The sequence below is a fragment of the Callorhinus ursinus genome, unplaced genomic scaffold (genome assembly GCF_003265705.2).
Source record: "Callorhinus ursinus isolate GAN/ISIS: 27379988/994484 unplaced genomic scaffold, GSC_fseal_2.0 scaffold85, whole genome shotgun sequence".
Taxonomy (NCBI): Eukaryota; Metazoa; Chordata; class Mammalia; order Carnivora; family Otariidae; genus Callorhinus; species Callorhinus ursinus.
In genome coordinates, this window is record NW_027397147.1 from 1,834,764 (window position 1) to 1,856,606 (window position 21,843).

The 21,843-nt window shown below is 46.5% G+C and overlaps 2 protein-coding genes across 11 annotated transcripts in view; one reads left to right on the forward strand and one right to left on the reverse strand.

Moving 5' to 3' along the window:
* The window catches only part of HS3ST2 (heparan sulfate-glucosamine 3-sulfotransferase 2), a 101,991-nt gene extending 99,205 nt beyond the window's left edge, over positions 1-2,786 (forward strand). Inside the window, exon 2 of the mRNA XM_025855454.2 lies at positions 1,428-2,786. Coding sequence (XP_025711239.1) covers positions 1,428-2,046 — 619 coding nt within the window. The 3' untranslated portion in view covers positions 2,047-2,786. The remainder of the gene's footprint in view (positions 1-1,427) is intronic.
* USP31 (ubiquitin specific peptidase 31) overlaps positions 1-21,843 on the reverse strand; it is a 252,683-nt gene that overhangs the window by 53,747 nt on the left and 177,093 nt on the right. For 9 of the 10 annotated variants that reach the window (XR_012376776.1, XR_012376773.1, XR_012376777.1 and 6 more), the window contains one exon: positions 4,027-4,100. The exons of the other annotated variant lie outside the window; for it this stretch is intronic. The gene's annotated coding sequence lies outside the window, so the exon portion shown is untranslated. The remainder of the gene's footprint in view (positions 1-4,026; positions 4,101-21,843) is intronic. 10 annotated transcript variants of the gene reach the window in all.

Here is a 21,843-nt window from a genome sequence, read left to right on the forward strand (position 1 = left end):
ACTATGAAGGGATAGAATATGACCCAAAAATTGAAAAATAAATGTTTTTTTAAAAAAGGATTGATAAGATTTTGTTTGAAAAAGGGAAAAAGAAAAATTCCAAACAAAAAAAGTTAAAAAAAAATTAACTTTGAAAGACTGAAGAATCATGGTAAAAAAGCCATGAATTCTATGTGCAGTATTCCCCTAGTGCTGGAGTTCTCCCGTTTTCATTGATCGGTAAACTTGGTCTTGGCTGGCTGTTCTTGCTGATCTTTTGGGGGAGGGGCCTGTTGCCATGGTTCCCAAATGTCTTTGCCGGAGGCGGAATTGCCCCGCCCTTGCCAGGTCCGGGCTAAGTCATCTGCTCGGGTTTGCTCTCAGGAGCTTTTGTTCCCTGCAAGCTCTCGTACAGCTTTGGAGGACAACAGTGAAAATGGCGGCCTCCCAATCTCCGCCCCGGAGGAGCCGAGAACTCGGGGCCCCGCTCCTCAGTGTGCCTCCAGAGAAAAGCAGTCACTCTCGTCTCCCCGGTCTCCGGCTGCACTCCGTGCTCACCCGGCCTGTGACCGAGTGTTTCTATCTCTGGCACCCAACCCCGTGTGGAGTCTCCAAACCCAGCAGTTCCCTGCGGTGCGCTACCGTGCTGCTCCTTCCCAGGGAGGAAGGGGAGTCTCCCCGGGTTTGCCGCTTGTTGGATCCCTGCTGGAGGAGCAGTGGCCCAACTGTCACCGATCACAGTTTATGGCAGCCCCGAGCTGAGAGCCCACTCCTCTGCTCCGTCTCTGCAGCCAGCTTCCCTGCTCCGATACCTGCGAGTTCTGCCACGCTCAGGCACCTCTGGTCTTTGTGTGACCCCGAGGGTCCTGAGACCACACTGTCCCGCGAGGGTTCCACCCCCCACTTAGCCACTGGAGCGACGTCCCTCAGCAGAGCCGACTTCTAAAAATTCTGATTTTGTGCTCCGCGGCTCTATCACTTGCCAGAAGCAGCTGACAGAGGCCCCCTCCCCCGCCGTCTATCCTGAATATCGCCTCGGATTCACTTCTCCACACGTCCTATCTTCCAGAATGTGGTCGCTTTTCTGTTCAGAGAATTGTTGCTATTCTTTTCTTCAATCTCCTGTTGAGTTCGTAGGTGTTCAGAATGGTTTGATCACTATCCAGCTGAATTCCTGGGACCAGACCTGTTAAAGATTTTTTTAAACAACTAGCACAAGTTGAAGTGGCTTCCTCACTGGAGATCTAATGCAGTGTAGTGATTATAGTCGACAACACAGTATTGTAAGCGTCATGCTTGCTGAAAGACTAGTTCTTAAAGTGGCTTTCTCCCCCAGAGAATGCAGGTGGAGCTCAGATGTCACCGAGGGGGGGGGGCCCGCTCGTGATCTCCCTGCTCCCCTTCCCCAGGGGGACACAGTCTGACGATGTGCTACTTCTGCCCCACAGGAGCCTGATGCCCCGGACCCTTGAGAGCCAGATCACACTGGAGAAGACACCCAGCTATTTTGTCACTCAGGAGGCCCCTCGGCGCATCTTCAACATGTCCCGGGACACCAAGCTGATCGTGGTCGTGCGGAACCCAGTGACCCGAGCCATCTCGGATTACACGCAGACGCTCTCCAAGAAGCCAGACATCCCCACCTTTGAGGGCCTGTCCTTCCGCAACCGCACGCTGGGCCAGGTGGACGTGTCATGGAACGCCATCCGCATTGGCATGTACGCGCTGCACCTGGAGAGCTGGCTGCAGTACTTCCCGCTGGCTCAGATCCACTTCGTCAGCGGTGAGCGGCTCATCACCGACCCAGCGGGCGAGATGGGCCGGGTCCAGGACTTTCTGGGCATCAAGAGGTTCATCACGGACAAGCATTTCTACTTCAACAAGACCAAAGGATTCCCTTGCTTGAGAAAAACAGAATCGAGTCTCCTGCCTCGGTGCCTGGGCAAATCGAAAGGCAGAACTCATGTACAGATTGATCCGGAAGTGATAGACCAGCTCCGGGAATTTTATAGACCTTATAATATTAAATTTTATGAAACGGTTGGACAAGACTTCAGGTGGGAGTGAGCCACCAAGATGCAAGGACTCTTCTGCTTGTCTCTTCCATGAGGTTTGGCCCTAGAGCCTGTGATCCTCTTCCCCCAGCAAACCAAACCCAGGCTCCAGCCCCCTTTCCCATCTCGGGTTCCATTGTCCTGAAAGGCCATGAGACCAGGGGGTCCCTGCCACTACCTCTCCCCAGTCTGTCTAGGCAAAGTTGACCTGCTTCTGCCATGTCTGGTCAATTTCAAATCATTTCCCTTCAGCCCATCAGAGGCCTTGGGAAATTGCTTTAAGAAGAGCAGGTCTTCTGATTATGCTAGATATTATAAGTGGTGATGGTTCTGTTGCTGTGAACACAGCAGTCTGTCCCTGTCACTGTCCACCCCAGTGTGGACTTGCTAATTCCTGGTGGCATGTACCTCCCCTCTGAGCTTCACTCTCCCTAGCCACCCTGGGTGGTGGGACAGCAGACCGTCCTCTTCCTCCTGACCTTAGCTCATTGAGACATTGCAGAGCCAGAAGCACCCCTGGCCACTCCTAGCAGACAGACCCTTCGATGATGAAATAAACCAGAGATTTCAAAGCCTGTGGTCTCAACTTTGCTTGAAGGGTAACTGTCTTTGAAAACCACTTTGTGACCCTCCCTGCTTCCTGTGGACAAAAGCACATTAATTCTGCTGTTACGGGTACTTTCCTCACGCGAGCTTTCATGTTCAGCATGCGAAGGAATCATGCTTGTCCATGTGAAATAAATATGGCTCTCTCGTGTCCTTAATGCTGGGCTCTTCTCTTTAAGCCAGGCCTGGATTACGGCTCATTCATCCGGCTCCTCTTGTGCAAGATGGAGGGGGTGGTTAGTGCGGAGGTTGGTCCGGGAGGGCAGCGAGGGGTGGGCGTGGTCCGGGAGGACAGGGAGGGGTGGGCGTGGTCCAGGAGGACAGGGAGGGGTGGGCGTGGTCCCGGAGGGCAGCGAGGGATGCAAAAACCACGTGGGCAAGGAGCAAGGGGGTGAAGATGGGGAAAAGAGGTTCTTGCTGGCAGAGGCCGCTGCGGAAACGTCATATGGAGATCCGTGAGGACACTCTGAAACATAAGTCTGACTGTGACAGCTCTCTGCTTAAGCTTTAGATCTTAAGTGCCAAACTAGAAGCCCAGGGACTGATAGGACATCAGATGTTTTTGCTTGGCCAGCATGATGTTTTGAAATAATTTCCAACAGTTAAAACTTGGGAGTGTTCATATAAAGATACGGATTTCCTTTTTTTTTTTTTTTAATGGGAACTAGGTGACACTGAGTGCATTGTAGCATGGCAACAATCAGTTGCCGCCTTTGGATAAAGCCTGAGCCTCCTGGGGCTTCCTGGCCCACGTCACTGATTGACATCATCTGCCTGGCCCCTGTTGTCATGTGAGTTCACAACCCTGCTTTGGGTGTGTATACTGTGACCTTGGAATAAAGCCCAAATCCTCCAGCAGGATGCCCAAGACAACCTCAACTCCAGTTTCTGGGATCTTCCTTCCCTCATCCTCTGTTCCAACCTCACAGAACTACATGCCTTTTCTTGACTCTTTTAAGTCCTCCTGTCTTTGCCTAGAATGCCTCCTCTCCCTACCCTCTAGCCCCACCCCATGTCTCCAGCTAATGGAGGCTTCCACAAGACTCCATTCAAGTGTCACCTGCTTGATATTTGTGAAGCCTTCCCCAAACATGCTGAGTTATCTGCTCACTCTTCCGCATTCACTTGGTAGTTTGCACACATCTCAGTTACAGCTTTTGTCACATTAGATTAGCATTATTTGTATAAATGTCTGTCTCACCATAGACCATGGCTCCTCCAGAATCAAGACTGTGTCATGCTAACATACAGGAGGCACACAGAAAATGTTGATGGATGAATGTGTGAATGGGTGGAGAGGTGTTGGGAGGCCTGGGGGCATGGACAGGAATGTTCCAAAGAACTACACTTCTGGGTCATGATTCCCAGGTAGCTCCAAGGTACTCACTTGTAAGCCGAGAAGGATTGCTGAACCTCCAGGGGCCACTTGGTCTTTGCTTGGTCAAGTGTGGTGCAAGGTTCCTGAAAATGAGAGTGAATTAGGAGACTGGAGGACACAAAAGCCTAAGACATTAGTTCTGTATCTTGGCCCATCTTCCTGCCCCAAGCTTCTTAGAGGAGATCAAATGACTGAGACCATGGTACCAAGGAGCCAGTCTGGGAGTTTGCCCCCTCTGTGCTTCCCCTGTGGGCATAGAGAAGGGACATGGAGACCAGTGGGAGCTGTCACAACCAAGACACTGGAGTGACCAGAAGAAGGGTGGGTCGGTTGTATGTAGACTTTAATGAATTGGCCTTACACATCACCCATCCAGAGTGGTGTCCTGTGATCTTGGGCCACGTGGTGGCCAGAGCTGTATCCAAAGACAGATTTATACTGGGGACACAAAACATCCAAGAAAGAGTAAGTTTTGCTTGTTCATCCCGACTGGGGGAGTCCAGTCAAAATTGGCAAGAATTCAAAATTTTGCAGGTCCCGGAACAGCTTTGTTCCTCTCCATTCCAAGCATTCCTAGGCCACCCAGGCTAAGTGCGCTCTAAGTACTAATGAATAGGTCAGAGTCTATTGTAATTAGCATATCAGTCATTGTATGCAAATGAAAGAGGCTAAAGTACCTCAAATATCCCAGTAAATGAGTGAAATCTGGTGTACATGAATCTGCTCAGCAAACTGTGATTTTTAATCCAGTGCAAATGTACCCTTTTGCCCAGGGCGCTCCAGGCAAACTTGCACAAGTTCCAAATTAGTACAGTTTAAACAGATGAAGTTTGACCATTCAGTCTGAGACCAAAAAGTCTCCTCTGGGTGGGTGTGTGTGTGTGTGTGTGTGTGTGTGTGTGTGTGTGTGTGTGTTTCTAACAGTCCAGGGTATATGGCAATTCCACAATCTGCCCCTTCCATTCTAGCTCTCACGATTCACCTCATATCTGCATCCCCACTCAGCAGAAAGGGAGTCTAGAAATCCATGAAGACCCTCCCAAAAGAGAACAGAGCCTACTGACACAGAGCTTGCATTGGGAAAGGGTCTTGCATTGGGAAGGCTTCAGGTCTGCCCTGACTAGAGGCTGTTGCCCAGGGGAAGCCGGAGGCAGGTGAACTAGAAGTGGGGCCTCCTGTGTAGTCGGTTTGCATAGCTATGTAATTTTTTCTGGTTGGTCCCAAGGTAGAAGCAGGGACATCAAAATAGAAGTTCTGGCAGTCATTAATAGGCCCTGATCATTCTGCTACAGAGATTGTGGGTCAGAGTTCTGTTGTCATATTTGGCCTGGCTGTTGTCCATCTGAACACTCACTCTCTTGGGAGGAAAAGGGCACGGGCAGAATAAGCCTCCTCCATTTGAGGCTGCAACATCCTTCCTGCTCACAGCTTCCTCGTATCATGAGTGGGGCCCCCTGGACTTATGCAAGGATAATAGTACTACTTTCTCTCTCACAACCCTTCGGGTAGAACTCAGTCCTTCTAGGTTGCCTTTCTTTGGTTCCAACCATTTGCTATTTCTTGGATATTACCCTGAACCCCAACACCCGTTCATTCATTCCTCTCACAGGGCTGATCTTCAAGGCTCCTTCCCAACATTGCATTCTCAACTCAAACACCTACCCAGAACTGCTCTCCCTCTCCTCTGTCACTGTCAATCTTTCATTCTGTTTTCCTTCCAAAATGGCCCTAACCACTGGCTGACATTATAGATTAGTTTCCTTGTTTGACATCTGTCTCACCCATGGGTCTGTAAGCTCCAGGGAAGTGCAGTTCATATCCATTTTCTTCAGCAGAGTGCCCAGCATACAGTAAGTACTTAATAATTGAGTAAATGAACTACTGGGGCTCTGTCCCTAAACACCAGCCTTTTTTGACTATTGCTTAACCCCAAGAATAGATGCTGCCCCTAAGCACTATCTTCTGCCTGGGATCTCTTCGGTCTCTTGGGATCTTCATTGCCATTATTAGCTTATACAGCATCTTTGTGAGATTTAGAAAAAGTTACTCCCCTTGGCAGATAAATGAGAAAAGGGTGCCCCTTTGGGATGCACACAGCCTTTGGTGCACAGTATGTATAGTGAATGGAGTGCGGATTGGCTATCAGCCCCTGCTCGCCCCAGCCCCAGCCCCAGCTATAGGGTACAGATGGCAGCCCTGACCACCATTCCTCCCGTTCACTGGGGTTCCTGGGCCTTGAATGCTCCTGGAATTAGCACTGAGACGTCCAAGATGCTTTGCATTCCGCTGGCTGCCGGCCTGTCTTTGTGGAGCTCCTCTGTCCCTGCTGGTGTCATGGTGCTTCGTGATTGCCCACCCATCACGTGTGATCTCTCTGGCATGTGCGCCCATGTGTCTCTGTGGACGCATGCTCATGTGTGTGTTTGTCTCTTTTCTATATCCTCACTCACACTTATTAACACTCAAAACTATTCAACAAGTATTTACAGTAGAGTGTTTGCAAAAGGAGGGTAAGGCATAGGGACAGCCAACATGTATTGAGTGCTTTGGGTGTGGCAGCTGTTGTGCTTTTCATATCTCTGCCCTTCAAAGCAAGTGCTACTTCAAAGTGTAGTAAACACAAGATGTCACGTATGGTGGTTAAGAGCACGGGCTGCCCAGGGCACCCGGCTGGCTCAGTCAGAAGAGCATGCAGCTCTTGATCTCTGGTCGTAGATTCAAGCCCCACGTTGGGTGTAGAGATTAAATTAAAAAAATAATAAACTTTAAAAAAAAAAGTCTGAGTTGTAACTGTAGCTCACTACTCTCTTACTCTGGGACCTCACGCAAGCTACTTTATGCTCCTTATGCTTCTGTTTCCCACCCCTAGAATGTGAGGGTAACGCAGCCTTGATTGCTGCTCTCTGGATGCTGCCCTGGAGCAAGTCACACAAGAGATACCCAAGAGAGGAAGGCAAGTCCAATACCTGAAGCCAGTGCAGGAACGGAAGGTGGAATCTGCAAAGACTCCATGAAGGGCATGGAGCTCCTCCCGCTCCTTCTCCCCTTATAACCAATCTCATGACCTCTTGGATAAAGTTCAGCTTTTTCACGAGATCCCATGGGTATGATCATGTTACATCTCCCAGGAACAAGAATGACATAATGTGGACCACTCCTCAAACTGGGCGAAGACCCTACTAGATGAAGTATACAACAATGAATCATCGGTGGGATTTCATTCATTCGGCCTAATTTACTGAACATGTTACGCAGACTAGCTGGGCACTGAGGATGCACAGTTGTGTTAGTCTTCCTCTCTGCTCCCCTCGTGGAGCTCCTAGACTAACGAGGATGAGAGTTACATAAACAATTACTACTATAATTACTACAATGTAATAATCTGAAACTGCATGACAAGGGGGAAAGAGCAGGGACTTTCCCGGAGGGAGTGACAATGGAGCCAAGCCTTGAAGGATGAGGAGGAATTCGTCTTTCGGAGAAGAGTGGTCTACGCCAGTGTGAAATGCCCCTGGAGCATGGTTTTTCTAGGTGGGGCCAACTGTGACCAAGGAACCAGAGCACTGGGCTAAATAAATTCTGGTCACTGGATTGGACCCACCTCTGCCACACCCTAGTTCCAAGGCTACTCTCAGTTTTTTTAACCAATTCAGAGGGTACCTCATACCTGCCTACCAGATACTAAGAGGAGAAATGCAGATCTACTCTTTTCCCAGATAAGATGGGCCACTAGTCAACTTAGAGTCCTTCCACGGGGAACATCTGTAACCTCCTTGTCCTCTCCCCCTACCTCCCAGAGCCCAGCACTGGGAATCTGAAGAACCAAATCAGATGAATAAATAGGTGCCCCAGCAGGGCTCTTCCCACCTTGACAATGAACTTGGATCCTGAAAAACTTGGCTTCCTGATAAATAAGGAGGACATATAGCTTTTATCATTTATATCATTTAAAAAAATAATAAGAAAGCTTATATACCTCAGCTCCCAAAACAAACTTAGAACTTTATTTCATTTTCTAATGTGAAATGGAAATATGAATGTGTCATCTAGAAATGTGTCATCTAGAAATTATATTCCTAACTGCTTTTTACCAGCAACAGTTGCTTCAACAAATTAGGGAATTAATCTCTCAAAGAGGTCACTAAAGAAATCTGGAGGGGCGCCTGGGTGGCTCAGTCAGTTAAGCATCTGCCTTCGGCTTAGGTCATGATCCCAGGGTCCTGGGATCGAGCCCCATTTCAGGCTCCCTCCTCAATGGGGAGCCCGCTTCTCCCTCTCCTGCTCCCCCTGCTTGTGCTTGCTCTCTCTCTTTCTCTCTGTCAAATAAGTAATCTTTAAAAAAGAAAAAGAAAAGAAAAGAAATCTGGAGCTGGTCAGACTGGGGCTAGGACAGCAGCTCCATTTTGTTATCAAGGACTTAGTTTCCTCCTCTCTTTCTGCCACATCATCCTTAGTCCATTAGTTTTGTCCTCATAGCCCATGATGAATGCTGGTGCACCAGCCACCACATCTATGTACCAGTTAGAAGGAGGAAGAAAAGAAAGAAGTCAGAAAAACACTCCTCCTAACCAAGTCATTCCTATTTGAGGAGATTGCCGAAAAATTCTACCAGTAACTTCTATCTCATTGACCACTTCTAGCTGAAAGGGAAGCCAGAAAACGTAGTCTCTTAGCTGAATATATCTTCTCCCAGATAACCCAAGATTTTGATGTTAAGGAAGAAGGGGAGTGGGTACAATTCACAATCTCTGTTACAGTGAAACTCCCAACTGTTTGAAAAAGCTGTCTCCTAGCTTCCCAATATTTTCCCACCACCTGCAAAACCTCCCACAACCATCTTCTAGGATCTCCCAATCTGAGATCTCTGATTCATCTTCCCATCACCTCCACTTGACTTCTCAAGACACATGCCCCCAGCACCACCTTCTCCCCTCCCTCAGCACCAAACTGGCTCTGTGAAGTGGGGGGAGAGGAGACATCCGATTTGCATCATTTACCAATTTCCCTGGTGTGAGGGCCCCCACCCCAGGCAATTTCAAGCTATGGATGTCAAGTCTCCTCTCTCCAGAGGCTGCTCTATCCCAGCTCAGGAGTCTGTTCTAAAGCCAGCTCTGACAGAGAGAGTGGACCATCTCTCATCTCCCTGCCTCCTAGCCAGGAAACATCTGAGAGAATGAGTCAGAGGCCCTGGAATCTTGTTATGCACTTGTGTCCCTAGCCCCTGGACAGACCCTGAGCTCTGGGCACTGGGCCGAGCATATTTCCAACACCTCCACAATGAGCCAGATTGCGTTTCATCTGATGATGCAAAGGAGTCACGTCATACAAGCATTCATTTCACCTAAATTCAATTCAATTATTCAGCAAGAGAAGGAAAGGGGTGATTTAAATAGCGTGAGCCCCCTTTCATCGGCCATTTTGCTCCAGGAACATATACAACAGTGACCATGAGAAGGTGCCACAGACCCTCTTAACCCCTCCGGCCCTACCTCCCCATCACAGTGTGAGCATTCTGCTCCAATGATTGTGATTCTAATGTCGACTATTATTTATTGTTTTCATACTCCATGGCCCCTACACGCAAGGCAACTCCTTCCTCAGATGCCTCCTCGGTAAAGAAACAGAAATCCACAGCAGTGATGGGAGGGAAACGTGGCAGTGTTGGATTGAAGGGATTTCTCACGGTGATTTTGCCTTGTCACGTGGCTGGTGACTCCAGAACCCAGTCTCTGAGTGTGAGGCAGTCCCCTTCCTGTGCCCCCACCACTTGGCATCTGCATCCCCTGTAGACACACACTCAGACTGCTGAGGAAGGGACCAGTACACGAATGAAAAGTGGCAAGAGAAGAGCAGGGGAGGACAGAAGGGCTTCCAGCAGCTTCTTTATTACTACCTCATCCTTCCTCCTGCTCGCGGCTGGGGGCACACGGTTTGTGCCCCTTCCTCGCTCAGCAGAGTGTTTGGGGGAAATGCATGCTATGGGCCTGTGTGTGGTGACGTTTATTTCACTTCCGTGTGCCTCGAAGGACTGGAGAGGCATCTGTGTGAATGACATGTGTCTCGCTGATCTCCATCTGACTGGAACGTGATTGACGACACACAACTAATTGGATCATGGCTGACTGACACCTGCTTTGTGGGCATGGCCCACCCAGCAAGCACATCTCAGCCTGGAGCTTGTCTGTGGGAACCGGTCTGACTGATGGCTGCTCAATCCTGCAGGGGGGCTGGCATCTTGCCACATGCTGATAGGCCTTCAGTCCCGCCCTCAGGCTTCTAGGAAGGACTCCTTTCCTCTGTAGGCCTGGAGCAAAGGATGCATGGATAGCTGGGCTGTAGCTGCTCCTCAGCCCCTGCCCTGGCCCCTCCTCCCATACCGGTCATCTGGATCAGAGCCCAGCATGGGCTCTGCAGTTCACATGATCCAGATAAGCCCAGTCCTGATGGGGTTCCATGCTGGGCCCCTCACCGTGGCTTTCGAGGCATCTCTCCAGAGGCTGCAGCTGTTCAGAGCCCTTGGGCAGGGACAGAGCAAGGGGACTCAGGGTAACACAGAGACACAAAGATAAAACGGCAGAGGCCAAGTATCTGGGAAACAAAGGTATTTAAGCAGGACTTCAATCTTTCTCCTGCCTTTGAATAATGATGACAGGATCTGTAAACTGCCTTCACATCCTTAACAGCATTTTCTCTTTGTAATAACCAAGATTTTTAGCCCCATTTTGCAAAGGGACAAGATGGAGGCTCAGAGTATTTGTTAAAGCGACTTGTCTAAGGTCACACAGCCAGGGCTCAAATCTGTATAGTCTAGCTCCAAATTCCGTGCTTTTTATTAACAGTATAGCACTAAAATGTAAGCTGTCTTTTGGAAAACACTTGACATCCGCAAAGGTGGTCAGGTCTGGGAATGAGGAACAGCTAGGTGTTGTCTTTTCGCTAGCAGGCTCGAAGGGCAGCATATTAAATACCTGAGAAGTGGAGATAATAGGAAGAAATTGGGCATAAATCCTGGTTTTTGTCTGGGGCAATAAAGGGCAAGAGAGGGGTGTGGATTTGATGCAAGCCTACACTTGGAAACTGAACCGACATCAGGAGAGCCAAGTAGCAGCGACAGTCAACATGAAATTCCAGACGAAACAATAAACCATCAAGAGGAAGATAGCATCACATGCAGAAATGCGTGTGATACATGGTGTGCTTGTCTATATGATATCACATCCGAGGATATGATAAAGGTTCCGTGTTGAGTTCAAACGTGGCTCTTAGGGAAGACCGAGGGGTAGTGTGTTTCACGTGACCTCAAAGCAGAGAGAATCAATTTCCTGGGGGAGACCTTTACCTAAGAGCTGCTGGTCAGCATAATGTATCCTTGATAATTACTTTTACAGGAATTCCTGGGGTAATCGCCTGTCTTTCTTACCTAAAAGAATGATAACCAGAAATAGTAAGAATTTGGAATAATGGGTCTGTTAAGGGGATTCTGTGGGAGATCAAGATGGCATTATGCAGATTTGCAAACAGTGACTGGTTCGAATTCATATAGGGATAAAGTCTGGAGAATTCTGAGGGAATAATTATTACCTTATCCCTCATGGAACGTCAACCATCTGATTTTGGCATTAGCTGTAGGCAAAGGATTCACCACTGATGTCACAAGCAAGCACATGAAAGACGAGTATTCCACAACTTCATGTGAAAGAACTTCTACTACAGAAATTGGGCAAATAATGAACAAAAATTATAATTTATAATGAAAACAACTACAAGCTTGATTATTCTAAAAGGAGGATTACTGGTGTAACAACTGACAGAGCCAAGAGTTTGTGTCCCCCAATGGTCCTCAGTTAATTACAAAATTCAACAAATGCCCCATTAAATCCCCAAAATATCATCATGGCCTTTGCCTTGAAGACTCTGTGGTTAGAAAGTTCCAAGGTCCCACTGTCACCCTGAAGCATACATGCTTGCACGTAAGGGGACCCTGTGGTGTACGTGCTTGCATATAAGGTGACCCACCATTTCCCAATGATATTTTTGTGAAGTGTTTTGTCAACTTGAGTTTATGAAGTCGAACCATAGGAAACTGCTGTTTTGACCTGCAAAAATGGCAGATTCACTCAGTTCAACCTAATATAAACTTTTTAGAAATTTAGAGGAAATAGCTAGCTACCTGTAATGTCTCATTTATTTTAGTTACCCAGATGTATTTAAAATGGCATCATCTGGAAAAAATATATGGACTTATAAGACTGCTTTCCCCATCCTCATATCTCATGAAATGATATTATTCAAATTCTCCTCATTAATCTTTGGCATCAGGGCCTTGAGTTCGTCCAACAGTTCTGTCATACCTGTCTGTCAAGTCCCACTGTGTGACACCAGAGGAATTTTCTCCCTGTCTCATGCACCCATTCCCAGGACATTAGGACAGTTGACTTTTCGGGTCATTGGTCAGGAAGGGGTGGTGTCATGATCCCATCAACATAACCACCTAACACCTCACTTTGTAAGGAGACCTTCCAATGCCTTGATTCCATCCGACACTTGCCCTTGAGTTCATATCACAAAGAATGATGACTAAATCTGTGCTAAATTTGTTTGCCTTCTCTGGTACCAAGTCCACCCAGCGACCTACATAAACATCCCAAAGTAGCACTGACTCTGCTTCAGGATGTACAAACAATATTTCATGGTTCAAAATTAAGTAATTTAGAGACAGTCTTTTACTAAGGAGACTTTCTAAGGACTCAAATATAAGATGACTCTATCTTTTCTGGGGGGATTTTTTAGTGGAGGGAGCTGCCATCCCTTATATAAGCCTATTTTGGAGACTACTTTCAATTTTGAGTACAAGTGTGTAGCAATTAACCTTTCTGGAAAATTCGGCAGCAAAATGGCCCCCAGGTAACTGAGTGAATGAACTTTTTGAGTAGGTAATTTAATATTTCCCATTTGGATGCCAAGACTTTTTTTTTTTTTCCCAAACACAGGTTTTCTTTTTGGAATAATTCACATTTAGCTAATTCTACCTGGCACCATTTAGCCCACCAGTTTGACTGTTTCATGTTGTCTCCTGGCACCTGTGAATATAACCTTGACATCCAATGGATAAAAGGATACTGGTCTCCCTGTTTGCCAGGACAGGAGGACATGTTTCTAGTTCACATAGAAACTGTGTCAAATTGTTGAAGGACAGTCTCATTGTATGCTATTTAAAAAAAACAAAACAAAACAAAACAGAACTTGCTATCCTACCCACCACTCTGACTCTCAAACTGAATTTAGAAATAATGAGTGGAAGAAACAGAGGGAATTAAAAGCCTTGGATCAATACTATTAAGATCATATGACTTGAACCATAAATGATTTATATACATGAAATCAAAGCCAATAATATATCAAGGGTCTTAGTTTATTCGTTCTAAACGTTCTCTATTGAGTGAAACAGAATCAAACCATGATCAATGGTCAGATAAGTGAACTAAAGCCACCTGTCCCTCATGGAGAACATTAGGACAAGTGACCCTGATCTGCAGTTTGTAAAGACGAAATGTGACATGGAGATTTCAAGGAATATGAATTCAACCAGCCATCTGAGCACTATCTTTACAATTTCGGTCATACCCACAAACTACCTGTGCTATCATTACCTTAATCTCTTTCTTTTAATCATCTCCTTTTCATTTGCTTATGTTTATTCTAAAAGGAAGCCTTACGTTTCTATCATACATGGAAAATCAGTCCCACTAGCCCGAATTAATCAAAATACAAAAGCATAACTATCACTATGAGTGGATGTCTTTGCCCCCATCCGTCTGGTTTCAAGAAGACGGGATTTTCAAGAAACATTCCTAGAATCTTGTAGAACATTTCTTCTCTTACCAAAGGCAGCAAGAATTTACCTAGTTGGCAGGCATACTCATTTGGTCAAATGTCTTGACTGGTATGGCTAATATAAAGAAAAACTACAATTTTTGTCTTCTTCTCCTCCCCTGTACACCTGGACTGGAATAAGGCAATAATCTGCCACAATTGGGTCTGTTCCTCACTCTTTCCCTCAGGTGTGCTGCCCAAGGTGTCCTCTAGGGGGCGATGTGGGAGGGTATTAGTGAGGCTAAGGAACCAGGCTTCAGTCTAGCCTTCATCATAGTAAGGATGCCATTGTAATCTCCCATCCACCTTCTGCTTTTGTCTTTTTTCTCAGTTGATTCAGAATTCAGATGGAAAGAATAGGGTTGGACCCCCAAAACTTATTACGTCCCTCAAATCCCAACAAATTTAACATTTTAAAGAAATTATCAATCTACTACCTAAAATCCTCTCATGCACCAACAAGACATTCGTCCCACTTTGGTATACACCAAAAATGGACAATAATTTGGGAAGCTATATAAATTTATCCTTTTATTTTCTAGCTAGAATAGATGATACTTTGGGAGTTTACCCTAATGGACTCTATGCAAAGAGTTAATGATAATAATTTGTAATAATTGGGGCACTCAAAACTGAGAGCAAAGTCTAAAGCATTCTAGTGGTCAGATCACCCGGGAGCAGGGAGATATTCAAAAGACTTAAAAACCAGTACAGGGCGCCTGGGTGGCTCAGTTGGTTAAGCGACTACCTTCAGCTCAGGTCATGATCCTGGAGTCCTGGGATTGAGTCCTGCATCGGGATCCTGGCTGGGCAGGAGTCTGCTTCTCCCTCTGACCCTCCCCCCTCTCGTGTGCTCTCTCTCTCATTCTCTCTCTCTCAAATAAATAAAATAAAATCTTTTAAAAAAATAAAATAAAATAAAAATAAAAACCAGTACAACACTGGCTAGGACAATGAGAACAGATTCCAACCATATACATCTAGTGTGGCCTCCTTCAGCTTGGGGCAATTCAAAAACGTCTCAGACCTTGCTACCCAGGATGCCTCCTACAGACAGACTAGCATCATCAGTCTTTCAGGAGCTTGTCAGAAATGCAGATTCTCAGGCCCCACTCCAGATCTGTAGGATGACAACGTGCATTTTATCAAAATCCCCAGGTGATTCATATGCATGTTAATGTGTTAATGAGTGAGAAACACAGTGCACCTCTGCGTTTCTGAAAAGCTGCTTGGGGGTGGGGCTGAGGGGGTGGTGATGGGGAAATGGGGAGTTGTTGCTCAGTAAGCGTAATACTGCAGTTATGCAAGATGAATACGTTCTGGAGATCCACTGTACAACATAGTGTCTATGGTGAATGATATCATATCGTGTATTTAAAATGTTGTTAAGAGTGTAGATCTCATGTTAAGTAGTTTTTTTTTTTTTTAAATCACAAAGGGACACAAGAAAACCTTGGGAGGTGTTGGCTGTGTCTGTTATCTTGATCGTGGTGATGGTATCATGGGTGTATGCACATGTCCAAACGCATCAAACCATACACATTAAACATGCGCAGGGTTTGTGTTTTTTTGTATACAGTTATACTTTAATAAAGCTGCTTTAAAAAGACAGTATTAAAGGATTTTCTCCCCCCTCTCAAAACAGATTAAAAAGCTACCAAGGGACACTACTAGTCTGTGGACCCCACTTTGAGTAGCAAGGCTCTCCGAGGTCTGGAAGGCAGGGTGTGGATGTCATTAGACTCTGGAATTTGCTCCCAGGCACCTGGCCGGTGCATGCCATGCTCCCCCCACAGCTTCCCTCCTGTGGACGGTGGCAATAGGAGCAGTGCCCCCAAATCTGACTTGGGTCCCTGGGCAGCCAGGTTACCTGCTGGGGCACTGACAGTGTTAGCTTCCTGTTTTACTGTCAAGAAATGAGTTATTTCCATCCAGAAGGACTTTACAGGGTCCCTGAATTAACTTTCTCTGAGTATTGAAGCCCTCGATTATAAAAGGAATAGATGCTCTTAAAAAAAAAAGATCTGCAACCAATAGGACAAATGCTAATATTTGTTAAACATCTGTGGTGGGTGCCTGGATGTCTGTTATACTATTCCCTATATGTTTGAAATTTTGAAATTAAAAGACAAAAATAGTATTAAGTAAAAGCAATAGATACCCAACTGAGATAAGAACTGCAAAGAAAAGGATAAAAACCGCCCTAACCCCACTAGCCAGGTATACCTTTGGGTATTCATCCGCTCAGCCCCTTTTCCTGTTAAAAAGGAAATTTTAAATTTGCATTTTTATCGTAATTATGTAAACACATGCTTATCATTCCTCTCCTTCATAAATCCCAGTTGAAATGGTCACAGAAAAGTAAATAAAGAGGGCAGGTGGTGTGGGGTAGGGAGACTTTCATCAGCACTGACAAACAGGGAAGCTTGCCGGGCAGGGAGCCGAGTCCCCAGCACGGAGAGACACGGGCCGTGGGCCGTGGGCTGTGGGCCGTGGGCCGTGGGCCGTGGGCCCACCGAACTGCTGCCCCGGCGTGTCCTCCAGACTGCCGGCCAAGCCACGTGGAGGCATTTCCGCAGCGAGCTCCTCATGAGGGCACTTAGAGGGGAGGGCAGTGCCCTACTACCTTCTGCTGCCAAAATAAACTCAGAAAAGAAACTGCTTTGCCCGGCAGGAAACTTCTCTCCTGCAATGCTGACTCCCCTGGAAACTCACTTCCTACTCATTGCAGGCAACCAAAACCCCAGTCCAGCAAAAGATAACTACAAAAATACAAGCTTCCCCATCTCCCTCTTGTCAGAGACAAAAAGATCGAACAAGGACCTACAGGCTCTCTGACAGACCTATTTTTTAAAACCCAGGATTAGACAGGAAGCTCTCCCTCTGTACAGATGCCCAAGGAGAGAAAAATGACAGGGGCAGGGGGGCCATGACAATGGGGGGGCAGTGTGCCACCAAGAGAAGATTCGGGAGTTTAAATAGAGATTGTGTTAGACCTAAGCCAGGAAAAATGAGAAAGCTCTTTATTCTGATTCCTACTTCATCTTTTCTTGAGATTTGACAAGACATTACATTTTATAAAAAGACAATAATTAAAGAAATACTGTTTTTAGCCCAAAGACAGCACGGTTAGGTTCAAAGGAAAGGCTTTGGATTTAGACAACCCAGGTTGGAATTTTGGCTCTGCCATTTATCAGCTGTGTGAGCTTGACCTTGCTGTGTCTCGGTTTCTTCATCTGTAAAAAGGGCTGGTAATGATAGACTCTATCTCATAGAATTCTCAAGATTAATGTGATGATATATGTCCACTGTTGCAAAAAGTAGTCACTAATATTACATATTCTCCTTGCTGTTAAAAAAAAAAAAAAAACTTAGCCTATTTTAAAATCCAATGGACAGCTTCTGGTTTCCAGAGAGTGAATTTAGCCTATATGTTCACCTCTATTCTCTCCCCAAATACCACTGAAATAATACAAAGCAAAAATCTGAGTAGCCCTGAGAAAGAGAGAAAGCTACTACCAATACTCAGAAACTCTGGGGACTTCCTGGAAGATGTAAAAGGACACAGACAGACTGATGGAAAACTCCCCACCGGGCTGCTCACTCCAGCTCTGCTGGGGGTGGGCAGAATCCTTGCCCCCTGGCTCTCCAGCACATTTCTCCAGGGAAGGAGTGCTGCCCAGGGGGGAGAAATGAAGAAAGCAGAGTTGCTCACTCAGGGCTTGAGAAAAGAATGGAATACACCGTTAAAGAATTTTTGCAAGTATTTCCTTGATTCTTCCTTCAGAGATGCAGGGTTGCCGGCAGGAGTGACACAATGTGTGTGAGTGTGCGCATGTGAGTGGGGGCGTGGGGGAGGGGGTACATGCATGCACCTATTTGTATTCCAGATCCTCAGGCACAGCCACATAGGCTCCTTGCTGTGGAAGGTGACCAGATGGAAATTGGAGGAGCACGGAGAAAGAAGCCCTCCCTCCGTCAGATACAAAGGCAGCTGTATGCTGTGGCGGAACGCTCAGTTCCAAACTCCCAGGCAGCTGTCTTCGTTCTCCTGGTCCATACATCTTGCGCAGAGCACAAGGACTCAAAAAGACATTGTTGCTTGTTAATAATTTCCATAATCTTCAGTATCAGCTACTAAGCCAGCAGCCTACTCCACATAAGCAATAATAATTTATAGTTGCAGTTAATGGGCTGTTTTATAGGAACCCACAATTATAATTGGATGTCAAGTGTTATGAATCTCAGCGGATGGGAAGCGACAACTACTGGGGCCTGGTGTTTAATTTTTTAATGTGATTATTAAATTTCCCATCTCCTTGCTCCTCTATCTTCTCTCAATGTGGCTTCCAGCTGTGGCCCCATCTTTGTCAGTGCTGTCTTCTCCTGCCCAGAATCTTGAATTTTACTTCTGTAAACCTGTTCTAGTCCTATGGCTTTTTACTGAGCAGAGGTAGACAGCCACCCACTGGCCCGGATCCTGCAGAAATAGAGCACCTACCAACTTTTCTGTTAGGAACCCCACTCCCCGCTAAAAACAAAACAAAATAAAACAAAACAAAACAAAAATCCAGCCCAGAAAGTATCCCAGGTCTCCAAGTTTGCTCAGCTCTCAGCTTGGCAGCCCCAGCCCATTCAGAAGGTGACCACAGGGAGTACCTGGCTCCTTCAACCCAATGGTCACAGGCTCTTGGAAAGGACCTTGGCATTTTATAGGCAGAATGTGTCCTTAGAGTTCTGCTCTGGATGCTGGGACATAGATTAACACAGGACTCACCGATAGCCAGTGTCAGGGAAGTGGTATAGTTGTTTGAGGAAGTAGCAAATAGGTTGAGGAATCATGCAAACCATGCTTTGACATGTCCACTCCTGGGTGAGGGAGGAAGTATGGCCTTCTTCTAATGAGAATGAGGAAGACCTCCCAGGAGATGAGATGCTAGGGGCTGTTTGAGCAAGAGAAGGAAAGAACTATCCAGTGGCAGCCCTGGGCCCAGCTGCCTTATTCATTTAAGATCCCAGCTTAACCAAGACCTCAATGTCCAAAGCCAAGTACAGAATTTAAAGGAGCACAAACCAATCCAAAGGCAAGCAAGGACCCAACAATTCCCAGGGCAGTTCGGACACAAGCCAAAGTCTAATCTAAGTATAACCTTAGAGCCTTCTCCATAACCCATTCTGGAACCCTGCCAAATCCAGAACCCAGTAAAATAGTAGCCCTGCATTCAGTCTTGCCTTAAATCCATAACCAGGGTCCAAATCCCAAGCCCATGTCAGGATGAGGAATAAGGTGCGGAGGCAAAGGCACTGAGTTATTAGAAACCATCATGCATTAGTCATTACCTAAATCCACAACCCTCTGACCCAGCATTTCTCTATTGGGAAGGAACCACACTCTGAATAGACTTGACTTATGGCACCCAAAATACCTTATTTCCCATGGACTTCCAGTTCTCTGAGGACAGAGACTATCGTCCCTTCAACCAGAAAATCCCAGGCTGAGCGCAGGGCCCAGCATAATAAATAATGCTCCGTGACTCAGGGGCAAAGACAGAATTGATGGAGAAGAAGACAGTCTTTGGGGTCCATTCGGCTTGCTTGAGAATCCCCACTCTGCCAATTCCTAGCCGTGTGTGTGACCTTGAGCACACCCCCTCCCCTCCCTCAGCTATGAAATGGTGTCCTTGGGAGTAGCAGTGAAGACAAAATGGAACAGTGAGCACAGACTACTTGGTGCAGAATGTTGGTTTCCTTTTTCTTTCTCCAAGGGCAATGTCCCTGAGGATGGTACTGCATAATATCTATTTTTTTTTTCTATCCATCTCTGAGTGCAGAATCCTCACAGGGTTTCAGATTCCTAGAGCCCTTGTGACCTGCCAAATCTACTTGGCCATCCTGCTATCCAATATTCTATTGGGCATCTTTCCAGGATGGAGTCTCCACAGCTTTCTGTGTTCGCTATTTATCACCACAGTAGGGCTGTATAACAAATAATCACAGAACTTAAGGGGTATCAAACAGTAAACATTTAGGTTGCTCCCAAGCCCCTGGGTTGGCTGAGCTGTTCTGTTGCTTGGGGCCATCACTGGCTGATCTTCTGCATGTGCCATCAGCTGGGGTCCTTAGCCCTGCTCCGTGGGGTTTTCCCATCCTCCAGCACACCAGCCTGTCCTACTTCACATGGCAATGACAGGGTCCAAGAGATGAATGCAAGCCTACGAGAGCCCCCTGAGGCCTGGGCTCAGAGCTAATACACCATCACTTCCATCCTTAGTAACCAGGGCAGCCCAGTCTCCAGCATTAAGTGCCTCTTGATAGAAAGAACGTCAGGGAATGAAGGGGGGGAAATCTGAGGGGGAGACAAACCATGAGAGATGATGGACTCTGAAGAACAAACTGAGCGTTCTGGGGGTGGGGGGATGGGTTAGCCTGGTGATGGGTATTAAAGAGGGCACGTTCTGCGTGGAGCACTGGGTGTTATGCACAAACAGTGAATCACGGAACACTACATCAAAAACTAATGATGTGATGTATGGTGATTGATATAACAATAAAAAATTTAAAAAAGAAAGAAAGAACTTCAGGGTCACCTTGCAGGGCAAAAGGATTCAGAGAAGGAAAGGACTGTGACCATTTTTTTAAAGATAATCAATCCATTATATCCTCTTTGCCCCACTGGGTCTCTTGAAGTTTAAGAAGGGGCATAAGAGGCTGAAGGGAATGATGTGCTTGGACTAGAGTCAGAAACATTTGGGTTCTAACCAGCTCTGGCGCACATATTACTTAGGCTTTCTGAGCCTCAGTTTCCTCATCTATACAGTAACATCAGTAGCCAGAACTTCTGACCCCTTGGTGAATTCCCATTACTCCATTGGGGCATGCCCAACCCTCTGGTAGTAAGGACAGGAAGAAAAATCGAAACAGCAGATTGTTAAAATCACTATCTGGTGGTGGCCCTGAGCCTACCTGCCTGCAGAGGCAGAGGCTGACTCTGTGCTGCCCATTCAGATCCCAGGTCAGCCATGACCCCAGTGTCCAAAGCCAAGTACAGAGCCATGGGTCACTGTGAAGACGATCTTTCACCATGTCCCAGGAAAACACTTCTCTAGGCAGCTATAACTAGGAAAAGCCAATGGCAGAAAAGGAAGCCAATGTGGATAAGCAGCTGCGTGACTTACTATCCCTTCCATTTTTCACCAAAGTCCATGGAGAAACCAAAGATACATGCCATGCCCCGTTTTCTCCAGGTAGCTTTGTATCTAGCACAAATGTTCTCCCTCCTGCCTTCATCGATGATCTGTCTTCCCCAAGGTGGCACTCACTGGGCCACACACAGCTCTTTCTCTAATTAATTATTTCATTTGCATTTTCTCATTATAATGTTATTATCCTAAAGTGAGAGTACTATTACCGGGGCAACCAGAAGTGGTGCCTTGTGGATTCAGTCTTCACGGACCTAAATTCTACTTGGTTAAAATCCACTCGTGGGGTCAGAGAACAAAAAAACATTCCACTGTTCCTCATGCCTTAGTTCCTTACTTTGTCTTTCTCCAAACAACACGGAGTTGACCTCTATGGTTTCTCCCAAATGTACCACATAATTCATTTTACTTCTGCTCACCAGCCACAATATCTTATCTCCTCCTGTAAGCGGATTCCCCTCTGATCAATACTGCCTACTCAAGACCTACCTCGTGGGGCCGGGATGAGGCTAAATGGGAATGTATTTAAGGTCTTAGTACAGTGCTCAGTACATAGCAAACAGCTCAATAAAGATTAACGACCAGTATTACTATTAGTATTAATGGTACTTTCAGTATTCGTCTTTCACCATCCTCCTTAGAAGTCACCAGAAGTCCTTAGGTTAGCTGTACCTTGCCACCCTTCACCCTCTTTGCAAGAGAGAAAAGCTTCTTCCCCCAGGCTATGCCCCTCGACTCTTCAGGGGTCTACACC